Source organism: Mobula birostris, chromosome 18 (genome assembly GCF_030028105.1).
Source record: "Mobula birostris isolate sMobBir1 chromosome 18, sMobBir1.hap1, whole genome shotgun sequence".
Classification (NCBI taxonomy): domain Eukaryota; kingdom Metazoa; phylum Chordata; class Chondrichthyes; order Myliobatiformes; family Myliobatidae; genus Mobula; species Mobula birostris.
In genome coordinates, this window is record NC_092387.1 from 58,142,948 (window position 1) to 58,162,197 (window position 19,250).

At 43.7% G+C, this 19,250-nt stretch overlaps 1 protein-coding gene across 1 annotated transcript in view; it reads left to right on the forward strand.

The window, feature by feature from the left end:
- Positions 1-19,250, forward strand: part of LOC140212144 (dual oxidase 2-like) — a 124,559-nt gene that overhangs the window by 18,233 nt on the left and 87,076 nt on the right. Inside the window, exons 7-13 of the mRNA XM_072282757.1 lie at positions 230-396; positions 1,528-1,588; positions 1,673-1,769; positions 4,857-4,947; positions 6,834-6,936; positions 13,646-13,818; positions 14,935-15,110. Of these exons, the coding sequence (XP_072138858.1) occupies positions 230-396; positions 1,528-1,588; positions 1,673-1,769; positions 4,857-4,947; positions 6,834-6,936; positions 13,646-13,818; positions 14,935-15,110 (868 nt within the window). The remainder of the gene's footprint in view (positions 1-229; positions 397-1,527; positions 1,589-1,672; positions 1,770-4,856; positions 4,948-6,833; positions 6,937-13,645; positions 13,819-14,934; positions 15,111-19,250) is intronic.

Genomic DNA, 19,250 nt, shown 5'->3' on the forward strand with positions numbered 1-19,250 from the left:
GACAATAAATGTATCTTACTGTGAAGTTGTGGTTACCATACTCAGTCACTTTTGTGCATTTTCTGACTTGCGGATAAGATTGACCCAAGGGCATCTGTAAAAATGTAACCCATTCATTGACCAGGGATGGTCTGTATTAGGTCATGTTCAAGTCTCTGCTTTCGAGAGAAAAGAGACACAATCTGCTCATCTAATCTCAACCTCTAACAGACAGTAAATTGTGTTGTAGATGCTGGAAATCCAGGGGCCAATGAAAGCCCATTCATCATGGCCGAGCACATCATCTGGTTCTGGTACCACAATCATCTCGCCTCTCATTTTAAAGCTGGGCATCCCACATGGTCGGATGAAGACATATTCCAACACACCAGGAAGTGGGTTATTGCTACATTCCAGGTAACTTGCAGTGTGGAAGAAGGAGGGGATCAAACATCACACATTTGCTTGTAGAAATGATGAGGAACTATTTCCTGCATTAGGAAAGAAGGCCAATTGGTAAGCTCTCACCACATCCCTGGAGGAAAGACAGAGAGATTCAGGGGGAACATAAGTTTCTGATTTTACAATCTGAATCTCTCTGACTTTCTGCCTCTCCTGAATTCAGGAAGACGGAGACAGAGGGACAGAGATTCAGGGAGACGCAGAGGAGACAGAAACAAAGATGCAGGAAGACGGAGACAGAGATTAGGGGAAACGGAAACAGAGATGCATGGAAGACAGAGACAGAGATTTGGGGAGACAGAGATAGAGATATTCAGGGAGATGCAGGGGAGACAGAGACACAGATGCTGGAAAGCAGAGAGACAGAGAGATTCAGATCATAAAATCAGGAGCTTATTTTCCCCCTGAATCCCTCTGTCTCCCCTAAATTTATCTGTCTCTGTCTTCCCTGAATCTCCGTCTCTCTGTCTTCTTGAACCTCCCTGAAGTTCTCTGTCTCTCTGTCTCCCCTGAATCTCTCTGTCTCTCTCTCTTCCAGAATCTCTCTGTCTCTCTGTTTTCCAGAATCCCTCTGTCTCCCCTGAATTTATCTGTTTCTGTCTTCCCTGTATCTCTCTGGGTTTTTTTTTTACTGAATCTCTCTATTTCTCCCAAACTTATCTGTCTCTCTGTCTCCTTTACACTTCCCTCAATCTCTCTGTCTCTTTATCTCTCCTGTATTTCATAAATACAAGTGATTCTGCAGATTCTGGAAATCCAGAGCAAAACACACAAAATGCTGGAAGAACTTGGCTGATCCTTTTCACTCATGAAGAAGGGTCTCAGCTTGAAGCGTCAGTTCCTCTCCATAGATGCTGCCTGATCTGTTGAGTTTCTCCAACATTTTGTGTATGTTTCCCTGAATGTCTTTGCCTCTCTGTCTCCCCTGAATCTCCCTTCAACTTATCTGAAGCCAAGATTCTACCCTAAAGCTTCAAGCCGAATGCCTGGGATTTGCCTTTTGAATGTATTGCTAAAGACACTGTTCAAACAGAAGACCTCTTTGTGTTTCAGTGCTTCCTGCTAAACATTGTCTTATTTTTGCAGAACATTGCACTGTATGAGTGGTTACCTAAACACCTGGGACAGAGTTTACCTGCTTACAAAGGTAAGGTACACAAAGTTTGCAACATTGAATGAGTTTTTAAAGCTGAAAATTTAGCTTTCCTAACCAGATATTGTGTTCTTGCAGGTTACAAGACGTTTGTTGACCCTAGCATCTCATCTGAGTTTCAGGTGGCCGCATTGAAATCTATTGTTACCATGGTACCACCTGGGGTGTACATGAGGTAAGAGATAAATTCTGTAATTATTTAATTATGGGTAACTTGCTCCCCCTCTGTCCCTTTACTCTCTCCTCAGTTATTCCTACACTCAACCCAAAACTTATCACTCTTTCTTTCCCCTCCCCCACCGCCACCCACTCCATCTGCCCATCGCCCTTAGACTTCTCCCACTAGGTCCCCTCCTCTCACTCTTCCCACCTCCCTGATTTGGTTCCATGCTCCACCTTCCTCTCCTATCAGGTTCCGTCGTCGGCAGCCCTGTGTCATCTCCGCCCATCACCTTGGAGCCTCTTTCGCTACCTCCACTCTCTCCTCCTCTGTCTGCCTATCACTCCCCTCTACTGGATCCACTCATCACTGCAGGCTCTGGCTACGCGCTGCTCCCTTTTTATAACAGCTTTCCTTCATTCCAGATGAAGAACACTAACTAGCATGAGAGGATAACTGTCTAATTCCCTCCACATGTGCTGCCTGACCTACTGAGTTCCTCCTGGAGCTGCTTTTCTGCTGCAGATTCCAGATAGGGGTGGTTAGCACGACATTTTACAGTTCCAGTGACCCAGGTTCAATTCCCGCCGTTATGTGTGAGGAGCTTGTACATTCTCCCCGTGACCGTGTGGGTTTCTCTGGGTGATCCAGTTTCCTCCCACATTCCAAAGACGTACTGGTTGGTAGGTTAACTGGATTTTGTAGATTGTCCCATGACTAGGCTAGGATTTAATTGTGGAATTGCCGCTTAAAGGGTCAAAAACCTACTTTGTGTTTTACGTCAATAAATAAATTCCATCATCTGCAGTTTTCTGTGCATCCAGAACTAAATGCTATTGGCTAACCATTCATTCTTATTCATTTTCTATTGTACTCTCCGTTGGCTCTGCGTTGCTCTCTGAATGTGTGGCATACGTTTATCTGGTGGAATGGTGCCGGATCTGGTGCACTGACCAGTCTCACCTGCACAGGCAGAGGGCCGACTTGATCCTCACTGACGACTGGGCCCCAGGGGGTGGATCCTGAGCCCAGTGACTGTAACATACCTCTTGGAGGTTAAAGGCATGTGAGAGAGAATAAGTTGCAGGGATATAGGAAAAGAAGGAGGGAGGAGTGAGTCTGCTCTGCTGGCAGCCAGCATCAACTCAACGGGCCAAATGGCCTGCTCCTGTGCTGTGATAATTAAGGTTGATTGTCCTAACACAAGCTTGTATACAGAATGAGTCCACAATTGAAAGTCTGCTTTGTGGAACAGGTGTAAACCAGAGAACCAATTGATTAAGTTTAGATTCATAAATTTCTACAAAATGGAAACGGGCCCTTTGGCCCATCTCATCTAAGCCAGCCAATACATCTTCCTAAGCCATTCCTGGCTGTTCACAGTTGACTCGTGTCTCTCTAACCTTTCCCCACCCATATACCTGTCCTAATGATGTTTAAACATTGTAACTGTACATCACAAACATGAGAAAGTATGCATATGCCGGAAAGATGCAAACACACACACACACACACACACACACACACACACACACACACACACACACCTGCCAGAGCTCAACAGGTCAGGCAGCATCTATGAAAAGGAGTAAGCAGTTGACCGTTTGAGCTGAAACCCTTCTTACCTATCTCCACCTACCTCCATCACTTTCTCTTAATCTGAAAACTTCCTTGGTGTTTTCCCAGTCAACAATTATTCCTCAAGCACTAAAGGTTACCTCTGACCATTCTCAGACAGTAATTTCTATGCCGAAATGGACTTCTATTTTCCCTAACTGTAACATGTTAAATGAATGTCATTGTTTTTATAAGCTACCTTAAGCTACCCTGAGATCATAAAGATGTAAGCTCTTTACAAATGCGTAGATTTGTAGCATAATACAGTGCAGACACAGCTCCTTCAACCCAATTTGTCCAGGCCAACAAAGATGCCTGTCAAGATTCGGTTCAGGTGAGGATGCTTTCCATCTGAGCCAGTGGAAAGACAGTTATTTTCATCTACCAATGTCTTGAAGTTCTTCTCATAAGGATGGCATACCCCTATTAAAGGGAAAAGAGACCTGTCTGCTTGACGGAAACTTATTGGTTCACAAAAATGGGCACAATGAAAAGAGACTGCTGGAAATACGCGGCAGGTCAGGCAGCATCCACGGAGATGAGAAAAAGAGTTAACATTTCTAGTCAAAGACCTTTCAGCAGCTTTCCTATTGTCATTCCGTTACTCTGTTGTATCAAATGAGTTACATTGAGAGAATATATTTTTTAAGAAAGTATATCCAGGGCTGGAGAGTTTTATTTTGCGAGAAATCAGTAATGCTTGGGTGAGATGTCATTGAGAGAGAGAAGTCACCAACATCATTATGTGCCATGCCACATGACGTAGGTGATCATGGTGATGATGGTTGTCTTGGCAAATTTTTCTACAGAAGTGGTTTGCCATTGCCTTTTTCTGGTCTGTGTCTTGAGAAGATGGGTAATCCCAGCCATTATCAGAGATTGTCTGCTGGCGTCAGTGGTCGCATAACCAGGACTTGTGATATGCACCAGCTGCTCATACAACCACCCACCACCTGCTCCCATGGCTTCATGTGACCCTGAACAGGGGGCTAAGCAGGTGCTACACCTTGCCCAAAGGTGACCTGCAGACTAGCAGAGAAAAGGAGCATCTTACACCTCCATTGGTAGAGACATATCTCCACCCCACACCCACATAGAGAGATATAGTATGGACACAGATCTTTTGGCCCACTGAGGCAATTCTATCAGCCATACAATTATACTAATCCCGCATTAAATCCATTTTTTTTTTTTTACTCTTTACACATTCTCATCAGCCTTCTCCCAGATTCAACTATTCACCTTCACAGAAGGGATAAAGTAAGAACTGAAATTTTCAAACACATGGCTTGAGAAGTTAGTTGAGGCCAAAGCCCCGGCAGGTGACTGGATGTGCACCCAAAATGCTGTAAGCCACAGGGCTATGGGCACGTCCACCCAACATGAATAGATGGACATCCTGTGTGCTAACTTCCGATGGTTTTAATTATCTGCCACTTTGCCTGTCTAAGTTCTGATTTCCATCCTTTTTTTGCCTTCCTGCAGGAACAGGTCCTGTGAATTCCGGCAAGTCCATAACATTTACAATAACATGTCTCCAGCTCTCCGTCTGTGTAACAACTTCTGGAATAGACAGGTAAAGAACTTGAATGGCTGGACTCCCGTTGGTGGCCTGGATAACCTGTCCAATCTCTGTGACCCTTTTTCTAGACTTTCTTCACAAAGATTAGTAGTTACTACTGTGTGCAGTTTTGGGCTTATTTTAGAAAGGATATACTGACATAGGAGAGGGTTCAATGAAGATTCACGAGAATTATTCCAGGAATGAGAGGGTTACCGTATGAGGAATGTCTGGCAGCTCTTGGGCTGTATTCCCTGAAGTTCAGGAGAATGAGGGGGGATCTCATAGAAACATTCCAAATGTTAAAAGGCCTGAACAGATTAGATATGGCAAAGTTATTTCCCATGGTAGGGGATTCTAGAACAAGAGGGCACGAGTTCAGAATTGTAGGACATCCTTTTAGAACTGAGATGCGGAGAAATCACCTTAGTTAGAGGGTGGTAAATCTGTGGAATTTGTTGCCATGAGCGGCTGTGGAGAACAAGTCATTGGGTGTATTTAAGACAGAGATATATAGGTTCTTGATTAGTCAGGGCATCAAAGGGTATGGGGTGAAAGCAGGGGGGAGTGGGGATGACCGGATGAAGTGGATCAGCCCATGATTGAATGGTGGAACAGACTCAATGGGCCTAATGGCCAACTTCTGCTCCTATATCTTATGGTCTTAACAAAGTACCGACATTTAGCAGGGGTTCCTAACCTTTTTTATGCTGTGGACCCCAGGTTACAAACCCCTGAGTCGGTATGACTAGCAGTAAGTTGCTTCAAAAATTAAAATGGCGGGGCTGAAGAAAATTGAAGGATCATGGGGTCCAGCTCAATAAAGGAGCAACAAAAATAGATAAGGTGGTAAAGAGGGCGGTGTGGTAATGTAGCAGTTAGAGATTGTTTTGACCATAAGGCCATAAGATAGAGGAGCTGAATTAGGCCATTTGGTCCATCGTCTGCTCCACCATTCCATCATGGCTGATCTATTTTCCCTCTCAGCCCCAGTCCTCTGCCTTCTCCCCATCTCCCTTCAGGCCCTGACCAAGTCCTCTGCCTTCTCCCCATCTCCCTTCAGGTCCTGACCAAGTCCTCTGCCTTCTCCCCATCTCCCTTCAGGCCCTGACCAAGTCCTCTGCCTTCTCCCCATCTCCTTTCAGGCCCTGACCAAGTCTTCTGCCTTCTTCCCATCTCCCTTCAGGCCCTGACCAAGTCCTCTGCCTTCTCCCCATCTCCCTTCAGGCCCTGACCAAGTAAGAATCTATCAACCTCTTTGCAGCGCCAGTGATCTCCGATCAAAGCTTAATTCCCACTTGATGCACTATCAATTACTCCAGAAGACTGGAAGTAGAGTAAATGCTGAAAGGCTTTTATTAACAGTAAATGGACCAACATCCATGCTGAGTATCTGTCCTGGACTGTGGGAGGAGCAGTGACACAATTGCCTTTATTCAGGGGTCTGTGGGAGGAGCCACAGGAGCAGTCAGCAGAGGGGCACGTCCAGGCGTGTCCAGACAGGTAACCCAGTTACAATCTATATACATGGTTTACCACACCCACCATTGTACGTTTTGTACATTTCCCTGTGACCACACGGTTTCCTCCACCTTCTGCATTATCTTCACTATCACAGAAACCTCAAGCATAATTCTGAATGATTTGCTTAAACCAGAAAATTGACTGGTGAGGCCAAACTGGAAAGACAATAGAGAACAGACCATAGGTGCAGGAGTAGGCCATTCGGCCCTTCGAGCCAGCACCGCCATTCACTGTGATCATGGCTGATCATTTTATTTCCTGAATGAAATCTCTGGAATGACGTGTGCACTTGTTGACCTACTTGGTTTCAAAAATGAGTCATGTCTAGCTTTTGAAGAAAGTTGACCTGAAGGGCCAATTTCTTTTTAATTTTTCAGAAGCAGAATCTACAAACTGCCGTCGATTTTGAGGAACTGATATTTGGGATGGCATCTCAAGTTGCTGAAAGGGAAGATAACGTTATAGTGGAAGACCTGAGAGGTAATCCATTTTAATACTGTTTTAACAAAGCAGCCTATCGAGCTCAATAATACTCTGTTTGATAGAGGGGGACTTTGTGGTATGTCGCAGAGCATACCCAGCCGTCTAAGTCAGTAATTGTACAGCTCCCACTGTTAATTCAGCAGGCTGCATTCTTGTCTCTCATTCAGAAAGTTGTTGGTTGAACTTGTACTCCGGTGATTTAATCAAAGAAGGGGGCAGGTAAAATCATTGCCAACACTTCCCACTCTGCAAAATGCCTTTTTCAAAAGCTCCCTTGTGGAAAGTGCTATAGGGCTATTAAAACAAAAAATTAAAAAAATTCACCCCATCTTAAAAATAGGTAGTAAATCTGATCAACCATTCTAGTTACCCACACCCCCCAAAAAACTACTACTCTGTCACTGTCATAGAACATAGAATAGTACAGCACATTACAGACCCTTTGGCCCACAATGTTGTGCTGACCCTCAAACCCTGCCTCCCATATAAACCCCCACCTTAAATTCCTCCATATACCTGTCTAGTAGTCTCTTAAACTTCACTAGTGTATCTGCCTCCTCCACTGACTCAGGCAGTGTATTCCACACACCAACCACTCTCTGAGTAAAAAAGCCTTCCTCTAATATCCCCCTTGAACTTCCCACCCCTTACCTTAAAGCCATGTCCTCTTGTATTGAGCAGTGGTACCCTGGGGAAGAGGCGATGGCTATCCACTCTATCTATTCCTCTTATTATCTTGTACACCTCTATCATGTCTCCTCTCATCCTCCTTCTCTCCAGAGAGTAAAGCCTTAGCTCCCTTAATCTCTGATCATAATGCATACTCTCTAAACCAGGCAGCATCCTGGTAAATCTCCTCTGTACCCTTTCCAATGCTTCCACATTCTTTCTATAGTGAGGTGACCAGAACTGGACACAGTACCCCAATTGTGGCCTAACCAGAGTTTTATAGAGCTGCATCATTACCTCGCGACTCTTAAACTCTATCCCTCGACTTATGAAATCTAACACCCCATAAGCTCTCTTAACTACCCTATCTACCTGTGAGGCAACTTTTCAGTGATCTGTGGACATGTACTCCCCAGCTCCCTCTGCTCCTCCACACTACCAAGTATCCTGCCATTTACTTCGTACTCTGCCTTGGAGTTTGTCCTTCCAAAGTGTACCACCTCACACTTCTCCGGGTTGAACTCCATCTGCCACTTCTCAGCCCACTTCTGCATCCTATCAATGTCTCCCTGCAATCTTCGACAATCCTCTACACTATCTACAACACCACCAACCATTGTGCCATCTGCAAACTTGCCAACCCACCCTTCTACCCCCACATCCAGGTCTTTAATAAAAATCACGAAAAGTAGAGGTCCCAGAACAGATCCTTTTGGGACATCACTAGTCACAATCCTCTAATCTGAATGTACTCCGTCCACCACCACCCTCTGCCTTCTGCAGGCAAGCCAATTCTGAATCCACCTGGCTAAACTTCCCTGGATCCCATGCCTTCTGACTTTCTGAATACGCCTACCGTGTGGACCCTTGTCAAATGCCTTATTAAAATCCATATAGATCACATCCACTGCACTATCCTCATCTATATCCCTGGTCACCTCCTCAAAGAACTCTATCAGGCTTGTTAGACACGATCTGCCCTTCACAAAGCCATGCTGGCTGTCCCTGATCAGACCATGATTCTCTAAATGTCCATAGATCCTATGTCTAAGAATCTTTTCCAATAGCTTTCCCACCACAGATGTAAGGCTGTCCTGCACTGTAAACACTTTAAACAACTTCTTATAATGCTGCTTACGTTGTAGATACATGCTGGTATTTATGCACATTTTACTCCAAATCTAAATTATTTTTATATAATTCTTCATTCTTTAGAATTGTTGAATGTAGTTGTTTTTGATGCTTGACCAACACACCACAGCAAATTCCTAATATATGCAAATATATATGGTGAATAAAGTTGATGCTTAACCCTCTTTACTGACAATGTGAAACAGTTCAGATGTGATGAACGCTCTGCTCTCTCTCCTACCGCCGCCTCCCTGTGCACTTGTAGTAACTGAAATCCAGACTCAAACTGGCGGCTTCATCCTTGGGAACACATCCAGTTATTCAGGACCATGCATTTGAATCGCTCAGCCTGGCTTGAAAGTTGGATGACAGGAGAGAGGGTTGGCTTAAATGGTGGTAGTCTGTGACCAGAATCGGAATCAGGTTTATCATCACTGACATATGTTGTGAAATTTGTTGCCTTGCAGTTCAATACATAAAATATCCTATAACTTACAACAAGAAATATATGTACAGTATTTACATCAATAAGTAGTGGAAAACGAGAGCAAAAAATTTAATGAGGGTTGTGTTCATGGGTTCATTGTCCATTCAGAAATCTGATAACGGAGGAGAAGAAGCTGTTCATAAAATTGTGGGTGTGTGCTTTCAGGCTCCTGGACCTTCTCTCTTAAGGTAACGAATAGTTGGTGGTAAACTAGTTGTGTACTGCCAAGACTAGTATATAATTCCAGGATGATCTCAATAATTTGGATTAGGGCGTGGAACGTGATATTTCAAGATTGTTGATAACAGAAAACTGGGTGAGATTGCGAGTCAGGAGGAGGGTTCAAAAAGGTCTCTAGGTTATTTGGGAATCTAGGTCATTTTGTACACCAATTAAAGAAAGAAAGGAAACGTGAGGTGCAGCAAACAGTGGAGAAGGGAACTGAAAGGATGGTCTTCGTTGCAAGAGGTTTTAAATCAACAAGAAACTTAGCCTTATTACAATTCTGCATGGCTTTGTTGAGATTGCACTTGGATTCTTTTGGAAGCTGAATCTGGAGGACATAGTGGTCATAATGGTCAGTTTCGACATGGTGTCCCTGTACATGAGGGTCCTCATTAAGGACAGCGTGGTCCTCCTCAGTCAAGGTTTGATAAAGGTACCGTTGACCTTTTTGAATACATCCTTACTGTGACGTACTTCCTCTATAAGGGGAACTACTATGAACAAATGGACAGAGTGGCCATGGGATCGCCCTTGTCACCAGCTATTGCTAATGTCTACGTGGAGAACTTTGAGGAGAGGGTCCTGAGTTCATCATCCTTGCGCCTCAAACGCTTCTTCAGAGACATCAATGACACCTTCATAGTGTGGCCTCATGGACTCCAGGCACTCCAACAATTCCATGACCATCTGAACAGTATACATCCAAACATTCAATTTATGATGGAGATGTAGAAGAATGGTTGCCTCCCTTGCTTGGATATTCTAATACAATGCAAACTGGACAGTAGCCTCAGACATAGCATTTGTTGGAAATCCACTCACACGGACTTGTACCTGAAAAATAGCAGTCACCATCACACCTCCCAATGTAGAACGATTCTTTCTACTTTGATTAACCATGGGAAACTATTTTGGACCCAGAGAGTCTCCCGGAGGAAATAAGACAATTATGCACGACATTCCTACAGAGTAGCTACAAGGAGAATGAAATCAATCAGGCCCTTAAAAGGGCTGACTGAAAAAATTCAGGAAACCTAACAGTGAGAAGGAACCTGCCTGCCTTCCCTATATTTCCACAATTTCTGGAAGGATCGCTAGGATCCTGAAGAAATACCAGATTGCTTCCATCCACAAACCCGTAAGGAAGCTCAGGTCACAGCTTATGCGAGTCAAAGATGATCTGGGACTTAGGTTGGCTGACGTACAGGTTTCCCTGTGAATGTGGAGCAGCATATATCAGCCAGACGCGATGCATGGTGGAAAGCTGAATCAGGGAACAAATGAGGTGTATCTGTTTGAGTTATCCAGAGAAATTGGCAGTAGCAGATCACTGCCTTTGCGATGGCCATTGGATTGACTTTGACGGCTCAAAACTACTGTTCTGTGCCAATGGCTTTTGGGATCGCCTGGTGTTGGAAGCCATTGAAATAAAATTAGAGGAAAAGAATTTTAATGAAGATGAGGGTCTTGCTCTAAGTAAGAGCTGGAATTTGATTGTAAACAAGGTGGGAGAGCGGAAACCTGATTGGATGAGGACCTATCAATCAGGATTACAGGGTATAAATACCACTGGACTAGACTTACCCAGGCATCATCCCTGATGAAGATGACAGAGTCTGTCATCGAAACAATGGTTATAATTGATATTTGTACTCAGCTGGCAGCCCAAGAAGAGCTTATTTGTTTTTCTACCCTTGCCCCTGACAGATTGTTTTAGCCAAAAAGGGACTGCAATACAGTGATGGATACAGCCCATTGCAGTCCATTACAGTCCAAACCACTGCAATCCATTGCAATGGACAGTTCCCAGTCCAGCCCCAGTCCAGCATATTGCAATCCATTGGAGTGGACAGTGCCCAGTCCATCCCAGTGCAATCCACTGGAGTGGACAGTGCCAGTCCAGCACAATGCAATCCATTGGAGCGGACTGTGCCTGGTCCAGCACATTGCAATCCATTGGAGTGGACGGTGCTAGTCCAGTTCAGTCCCACTCCCAGTCCATCCCAGTGTAATCCTTTACAGTGGACAGTGCCCAGTCCAGTACATCACAGGAAAAGTCCTCCCTGCAAGTGAGCACGTTTACAAAGTTCACTGCCACAAGAAAGCAGCTCCTGTCATCATGACGTCAACATCCAGACCATGCTTTCTTCTTGCTGCTGCCATCAGGATGGAGGTACAGGAGACTTGGATCCCACTCCACCAGGTTCAGGGACAGTTATTACCCTGTAACCATCAAGCTCCTGAGCTACCGTGCATAACTTCACTTACCTCAACACTGAACTGATCACCGAATACAACTTATAGACTCACTTTCAAGGACTCCGCAAGGACCATGCTCTCAGTATTATTTATTTATTTATTGTTACTACTGTTATTTTTTTGGCATTTGTACAGTTATTTTTCTTTGCACATTGTTTGTTTATCAGTCTTCGTATGTAGATTTTCAAGGAATTTATTGTTTCAAAGATTTCAAGGTTCATTTAATGTCAGAGAAATGTATGCAATATACATCCTGAAATGCTTTTTCTTGGCAACCATCCACAAAGACAGAGGTATACCCCCAAAGAATGGACGACAGTTAAATGTTAGGACCCTGAAGTACCCCCCCCCCACCCAGCTCCCCTCCCTCCCACGCGTAAGTGGCAGCGAGCAACAAACCCTCTCCCCCCACCAGCAAAAAATATATCGGCACCCGCCACCAAGCACTCAAGCGTGAGCAAGGCAACAACAAAGACACAGACTTGCAATACTCCAAAGGCTACATTGTTCACCTGGTATTCGACATACCACAGGCTCTCTCTAATAAGGGAGAAGAAAGTGTCTCTGTTTCACAGCGAGAGGGGAGACATGACAAGCAACTCGCTGATTTATGATGTTAAAAGTCCATTGTGTCGCTTTTTCTGAGATCTGTGCCTAGAGATCTCGGGTCTCTGGATGTGCTGAAACCCCAAGAGTGGATCCCATTCCCGCAAAGAACCGTAGTCAGGGTGTAACTCCAGGTCAGGGTCTTCAAAAGAACCCTGAAAGGGAAAAATAGAGATAATAAAGATAGAAATAGAGCTGTTTCCGAAGATGCAAGCAAAGGAGATGCCGCTTAGCGCCATTAACCCTCCTGAGCTCTGCCTCCAACTTGTATTTCATTCTTCTACTGTGAATGCCCGCAAGAAAATGTATCTTGGGGTAGTATATGGTGATGTACAAGAACTTAGACAATAAATTTATTTTGAACTTTGAACTTTTCGATAAAGTTCACCGGTCTGATTGGTGGAGCTGTCATATGAGCAGAGATTAGGTCAACTATGCCTGCATTCACCAGCCTATGAATCACACAATTGCAAACAGACAAATTGAATGAATTAATTAAAAATAATTTCTAATTCATTTAATTCAGTTAGTCTGAATAACAGTAACCATGAAACTACTAGATTGAAATAATACCCATCTAGCTTATGAAGAGAAGATGTCATCCTCACCAATTAGTCTATGTGTGACTCCAGACCCAATCAATGCTCATAATCACACTTTTCAGGAATAATTAGTGACAGACAATAAATGCTGCATTGCCAGTAACATCAATTGTATACTCAGTGGCCAAAGTATCAGGCATGTCCTGTATCTAATGAAGTGGTCACTGAGTGTATGTTCATAGTCTTCCACTGCTGTAGCCCATCCACTTCAATGCTCAACAAGTTGTACGTTCAGAGATGCTTTTCTGCACACCACTGTTGTAATGCCTTGTTATTCAAGTTTTTCTTTTGCCTTCCCATCAGTCTGGCCATTGTCCTCTGACCTCTCTCATTAACAAGGTATTTTTGCCCACAGAACTGCCACTCGCTGGATGTTTTTTTTTGTTTCTTGCACCAGTCTCTGTAAGCTCCATCTCTAGGAGATCAGTACTTTCTGAGATGCTCACGTCAACCTGTCTGGCACCAACAATCATTCTGTGGTCAAAGTCACTTAGATCACATTTCTTCCTCATTCTGATAGTTAATCTGAACAACATTTGAATCTCTTGACCATGTCCACATGCTTTTACCCATTGAGTTGCTGCCACATGATTGGCTGATTAGATATTTGTATTAACAATCAGGTGTACCTAATAAGTGGCCACTGAGTTATTCACTATCAAGAATAATCATTCATGACTTTATTAAAATACATATTTAATGTAGTCTATTTTTTCATTACACTCAGATTATATGTTTGGACCACTGAAGTTCTCTCGGTCTGACCTGGTGGCTCTCACTCTCCAACTCGGAAGGGATAATGGTCTTCCAACATATAACACTGTGAGACAAGTCTATCAGCTCTCAACAATTAGCAACTGGAGTGAAATTAATCTCAACCTGTCAAATGAGAATGAGGAGGTCAGTTACTCTTTCATCAATTTCCTCCAACTAACCATGGACCTTCTGTGTGTAAGACTCCATCCCTCTTTTTAACTGAACTGGCTTTTCAAGTTCAGGTTCAGTGTCATTCAACCATACACATGTATAAAGCTAAACAAAACATCATTCCTCTGTAAACAAGACGCAGAGCACAGTGCGTACAGTCACACAGAGCAGATATAGTTACCATACAGCACATACAGTCACAAAATAATAATGATACAAGTCCCAGAGTGGCCTGGCCCGAAGATTGACAGGTTGACATTAAAGTGCGAGGGGCATGTTTATGTAAAACAGTGTGTTAGGAGTGGGGGATGGCATCACTACATTGGCTGAAGACAAGGTGTACATGTGTGCTTTTTTAAATACTCCTGGAGCATATTAAAAACATGATATAAATACAAGTTGTTATCATTGAATTTATCCCTAAGTCCTATTCTGTATGGTTGTTATTCATTAGTATGAAGAAATTCCTTTAAATCAGCTCTGTACGGCGCCTTGCTCTGACCTTAACCACTTTAACATAATAAGAGACAAGTTAATATTCTAACAACCAGTCAGTATTGGTAAAACTGATGATGACAGGAGGGAAAGGGAATCCCTTTCAATAATAAGACCATAAGACATAGGAGCAAAATTAGGCCAATCAACCTATTGAGTCTAACCTGCCATTCCATGACGGCTGATTTATTATCCCTCTCAATCCCGCTCCCCCTATAATCTTAAGACCCTTACTACTCAAAACCCTATGAAACTCTGCTTTATAGATACCTGATGACTTATCCTCCAATCATTAAGCAGTTTACAAAAATGGGCAGGTACATATAATATATGTATGTTAACATTTCCCCTCCAAAAATGGTCAAGCTTAAAATCCCCTGCACTCTTCCTGACTGCATCCATCTGGTCTTCAAGTAATTTAAATTTTCGTTGGCCTTTCCAATGGCTAAATCTCTATCACAACATACCACTACAAACCCACAGCCCCACCCCGCCCACATCTTCTAAATTAATTAGGATGTCATGTTCTGTAGAACCTTTGTTGGCTATATTCTCTGGCAATCTGAGTGAGCTTCACTTGCTGTTGTGTTACAGATCTTTCCTAAATTGGCTGAAGAATATGGAAAAGACATATCCAAGCTAGAGTTATGGCCTGGAGGTCTGTTGGAGAGCACTGGTGGGACGGATGAGCTCTTCACTAAAATAGTGATTGAGCAGTTCCAGCGCATACGGGATGGAGACAGATACTGGTTTGAGAATCTGCAGAATGGGTATGAGTTCATTGTTGGACTTACTTCTTTCGAATATGAGCAATTGGCTTGGTCATTGAGTAACGTATTGCTGGGCCAGGAATTCTCATTGGCAACACTGCAATTGGAACTGGTATTGGTAATACACTCAGGCTGTTGGAGGATCTCCACAGGTCAGGCAGCATCTATGGAGAGGAATAAAGAGTCAATGTTACAGACCAAGACCTATCAGTTTATTGTTACTATATGCACTGAGATACAGTGAAACCCTTGTTTTACATACTTTTCATTACACAGTGCATCAGAATCAGGTTTCATATCATTGGCCTGTATCGTGAAATATGTTGTCTTTGTGGCAGCAATACAATGCAGTACATAATAATAGAGAAAAAAGTGTGAATTACTGTAAGTACATATATGTTAAATTAAATAAGTAGTGCAAAAATAGAAATAAAAAAGTAGCTCTAGGTGGGCATGGTTGTGGGTTGAATGTCCATTTAGGAATCGGATGGTAGAGGGCAAGAAGCTGTTCCCGAATCACTGAATGTGTGTCTTCAGGCTCCTGTATCTCCTTCCTGATGGTAACGATGAGAACAAAGAATGACCTGGGTGATGGAGGTCCTTAATGATGGATGCCGCCTTTTTGAGGCATCGCTCCTGCCCATGGTGGAGCTGACTAAGTTTACAACTCTCTAAAGCTTACTTCGATCCTGCGCAGTGGCAACAGCCCCCCCCCCCCGAATACCAGATGGTGATGCAGTCAGTCTGAATGCTCTCCATGGTACACCTGTCGAAATTTGTGAGTGCATATGTTGATATACCAAATTTCCTCAAACTCCTAATGAAAAATAGCTGCAGTTATGCCTTCTTTGTAGATGCATTGATGTGTTGTGTGCAGAATAGATCCTTAGAGATATTGACGCCCAGGAACTTGAAGTTGCTCACTCTTTTCATTTCTGATCCCATGATGATGCCTGGTGCATATTCCATCATCTTACCCTTTCTGAAGTCCACAATCAGTTCTTTGGTCTTACTGACATTGAGTGCAAGGTTGTTGCTGTAACACCTCTCAACTAGCTGATATAACTCACTCCTGTATGCCCTCTTGTCACCATCTGAAACTCTGCGAACAATAGTTGTATCATCAGCAAATTTATAGATGGCATTTCAGCTGTGCCTAGCCACACAGTTGTACATGTAGAGAGAGTAGAACAGTAGGCTAAGCACAAATCCCTAAGGTGTGCCAGTCTTGATTGTCAGCAAGGTGGAGGTGTTATTTCTGATCTGCACAGGTGTGGTCTTCTGGTTAGGAAGTCGAGTATCCAGTTGCAGAAGGAGGTACGTAGGCCCAGGTTCTGGAACCTTCTGATCAGAACTGTAGGAATGATTGTGTTAAACACTGAGCTGTAGTCAATAAACAGGAACTTGGAAGCATAAATTGGGAAAAGATGTTCTCAGGGAAATGTATGGCAGAAATGTGACAAATGTTCAGGGGAGATTTGCGTGGAGTTCTGCATAGGTACGTTCCAATGAGACAGGGAAGGGATGGTAAGGTACAGGAACCGTGGTTTATAAAGGCTGTTGTAAATCTAGTCAAGAAGAAAAGACGAGCTTATGAAAGGTTCAAAGAACTAGGTAATGATAGATATCAAGAAGATTATAAGGCTAGCAGGAAGGAGCTCAAGAAAGAAATTAGGAGAGCCAGAAGGGGCCATGAGAAGGCCTTGGCGAACAGGATTGAGGAAAACCACAAGGCATTCTACAAGTATGTGGACAGCAAGAGGATAAGACATGACAGAATAGGACCAATCAAGTGTGACAGTGGAAAAGTTTGTATGGAATCGGGAGGAGATAGCAGAGGTACTTAATGAATACTTTGCTTCAGTATTCACTATGGGGAAGGATCTTGGCGATTGTAGGGATGACTTACAGTGGATTGTAAAGCTTGAGCATATAGACATTAAGAAAGAGGATGTGCTGGAACTTTTGGAAAGCATCAAGTTGGATAAGTCTCCAGGACTGGATGAGATGTACCGCAGGCTACTGTGGGAGGCAAGAGAGGAGATTGCTGAGCCTCTGGCGATGATCTTTGCATCATCAATGGGGACGGGAGAGGTTCCAGAGGATTGGAGATTTGTAGATGTTGTTCCCTTATTCAAGAAAGGGAGTAGAGGTAGCCCAAGAAATTATAGACCAGTGAGTCTTACTTCAGTGGTAGGTAAGTTGATGGAGAAGATCCTGAGAGGCAGGATTTATGAACATTTGGAGAGGCATAATATGATTAGGAATAGTCAGCATGGCTTTGTCAAGGGCAGATCATGCCTTATGAGCCTGATCGAATTGTTTTGAGAATGTGACTAAACACATTGATTAAGCTAGAGCAGTAGATGTAGTGTATATGGATTTCAGCAAGGCATTTGATAAGGTACCCCTTGCAAAACTTATTGAGGAGGCATGGGATCCAAGGGGACATTGCTTTGTGGATCCAGAACTGGTTTGCCCACAGAAGGCAAAGAGTGGTTGTAGGCAAGTCATATTCTGCATGGAGGTCAGTGACCAGTGGTGTGCCTCAGAGATCTGTTCTGGGACCCCTACTCTTCATGATTTTTATAAATGACCTGGATGAGGAAGTGGAGGGATGGATTAGTAAGTTTTCTGATGACACAAAGGCTGGGGGTGTTGTGGACAGTGTGGAGGGCTGTCAGAGGTTCAGCGGAACATTGATAGTATACAATACTGGGCTAAGAAGTGGCAGATGGAGTTCAACCCAGGTAAGTGTGAGGTGGTTCATTTTAGTAGGTCAAACATGATGGCAGAATATACTATTAATGCTAAGACTCTTGGCAGTGTGGAGGATCAGAGGGAGCTTGGGGTCCAAGTCCATAGGACACTCAAAGCTGCTGCGCAGGTTGACTCTGCGGTTAAGAAGGCATATGGTGCATTGGCCTTCATCAATCGTGGGATTGAGTTTAGGAGCTGAGAGGTAATGTTGTAGCTATATAGGACCTTGGTCAGACCCCACTTGGAGTACTGTGCTCAATTCTGGTCGCCTCGCTACAGGAAGGATGCGGACACCATAGAAAGGGTGCAGAGGAGATTTACAAGAATGTTGTTACAAGAATGATTGGGGAGCATGCCTTATGAGAATAGGTTGAGTGGACTTAGCCTTTTCTCCTTGGAGCGATGGAGGATGAGAGGTGACCTGATAGAGGTGTATAAGGTGATGAGAGGCATTGATTGTGTGGATAGTCAGAGGCTTTTTCCCAGGGCTGAAATGGCTAGCACGAGAGGGCACAGTTTTAAGGTGCTTGGAAGTAGGTACAGAGGAGATGGCAGGGGTAAGTTTTTTACGCAGAGAGTGGTGAGTGTGTGGAATGGGCTGCCGGCGACGGTGGTGGAGGTGGAAACGAAAGGGACTTTTAAGAGACACATAAGAACATAAGAAATAGGAGCAGGAGTAGGCCATCCGGCCCATCGAGCCTGCCCCGCCATTCAATAAGATCATGGCTGATCTGTCCATAAACTCAGCTCCATCTACCTGCCTTTTCCCCATGACCCTTAATTCCCTTACTATGTAAAAACCTATCTAACTGTTTCTTAAATATATTTAGTGAGGAAACCTCAACTGCTTCCCTGGGCAGAGAATTCCACAGATTCACCACTCTCTGGGAAAAACAATTTCTCCTCATCTCCATCCTAAATCTTCTCCCTTGAATCTTGAGGCAATGTCCCCTAGTTCTAGTCTCACCTACCAATGGAAACAACTTTCTTACTATTATAGAAACATAGAAACATGGAAAATAGGTGCAGAAGTAGGCCATTCAGCCCTTTGAGCCTGCACCGCCATTCAGTATGATCATGGCTGATCATCCAACTCAGAACCTTGTATCTGCCTTCTCTCCATACCCCCTGATTCCTTTAGCCACAAGGGCCATATCTAACTCCCTCTTAAATATAGCCAATGAACTGGCCTCAACTGTTTCCTGTGGCAGACAATTCCACAGATTCACCACTCTCCGTGTGAAGAAGTTTTTCCTCATCTCGGTCCTAAAAGGCTTCCCCTTTATCCTCAAACTGTGACCCCTCGTTCTGGGCCCCTCTATCTTATCTATCCCTTTCAGGTACATGGAGTTTAGAAAAATAGAGGGCTATGGGTAATTT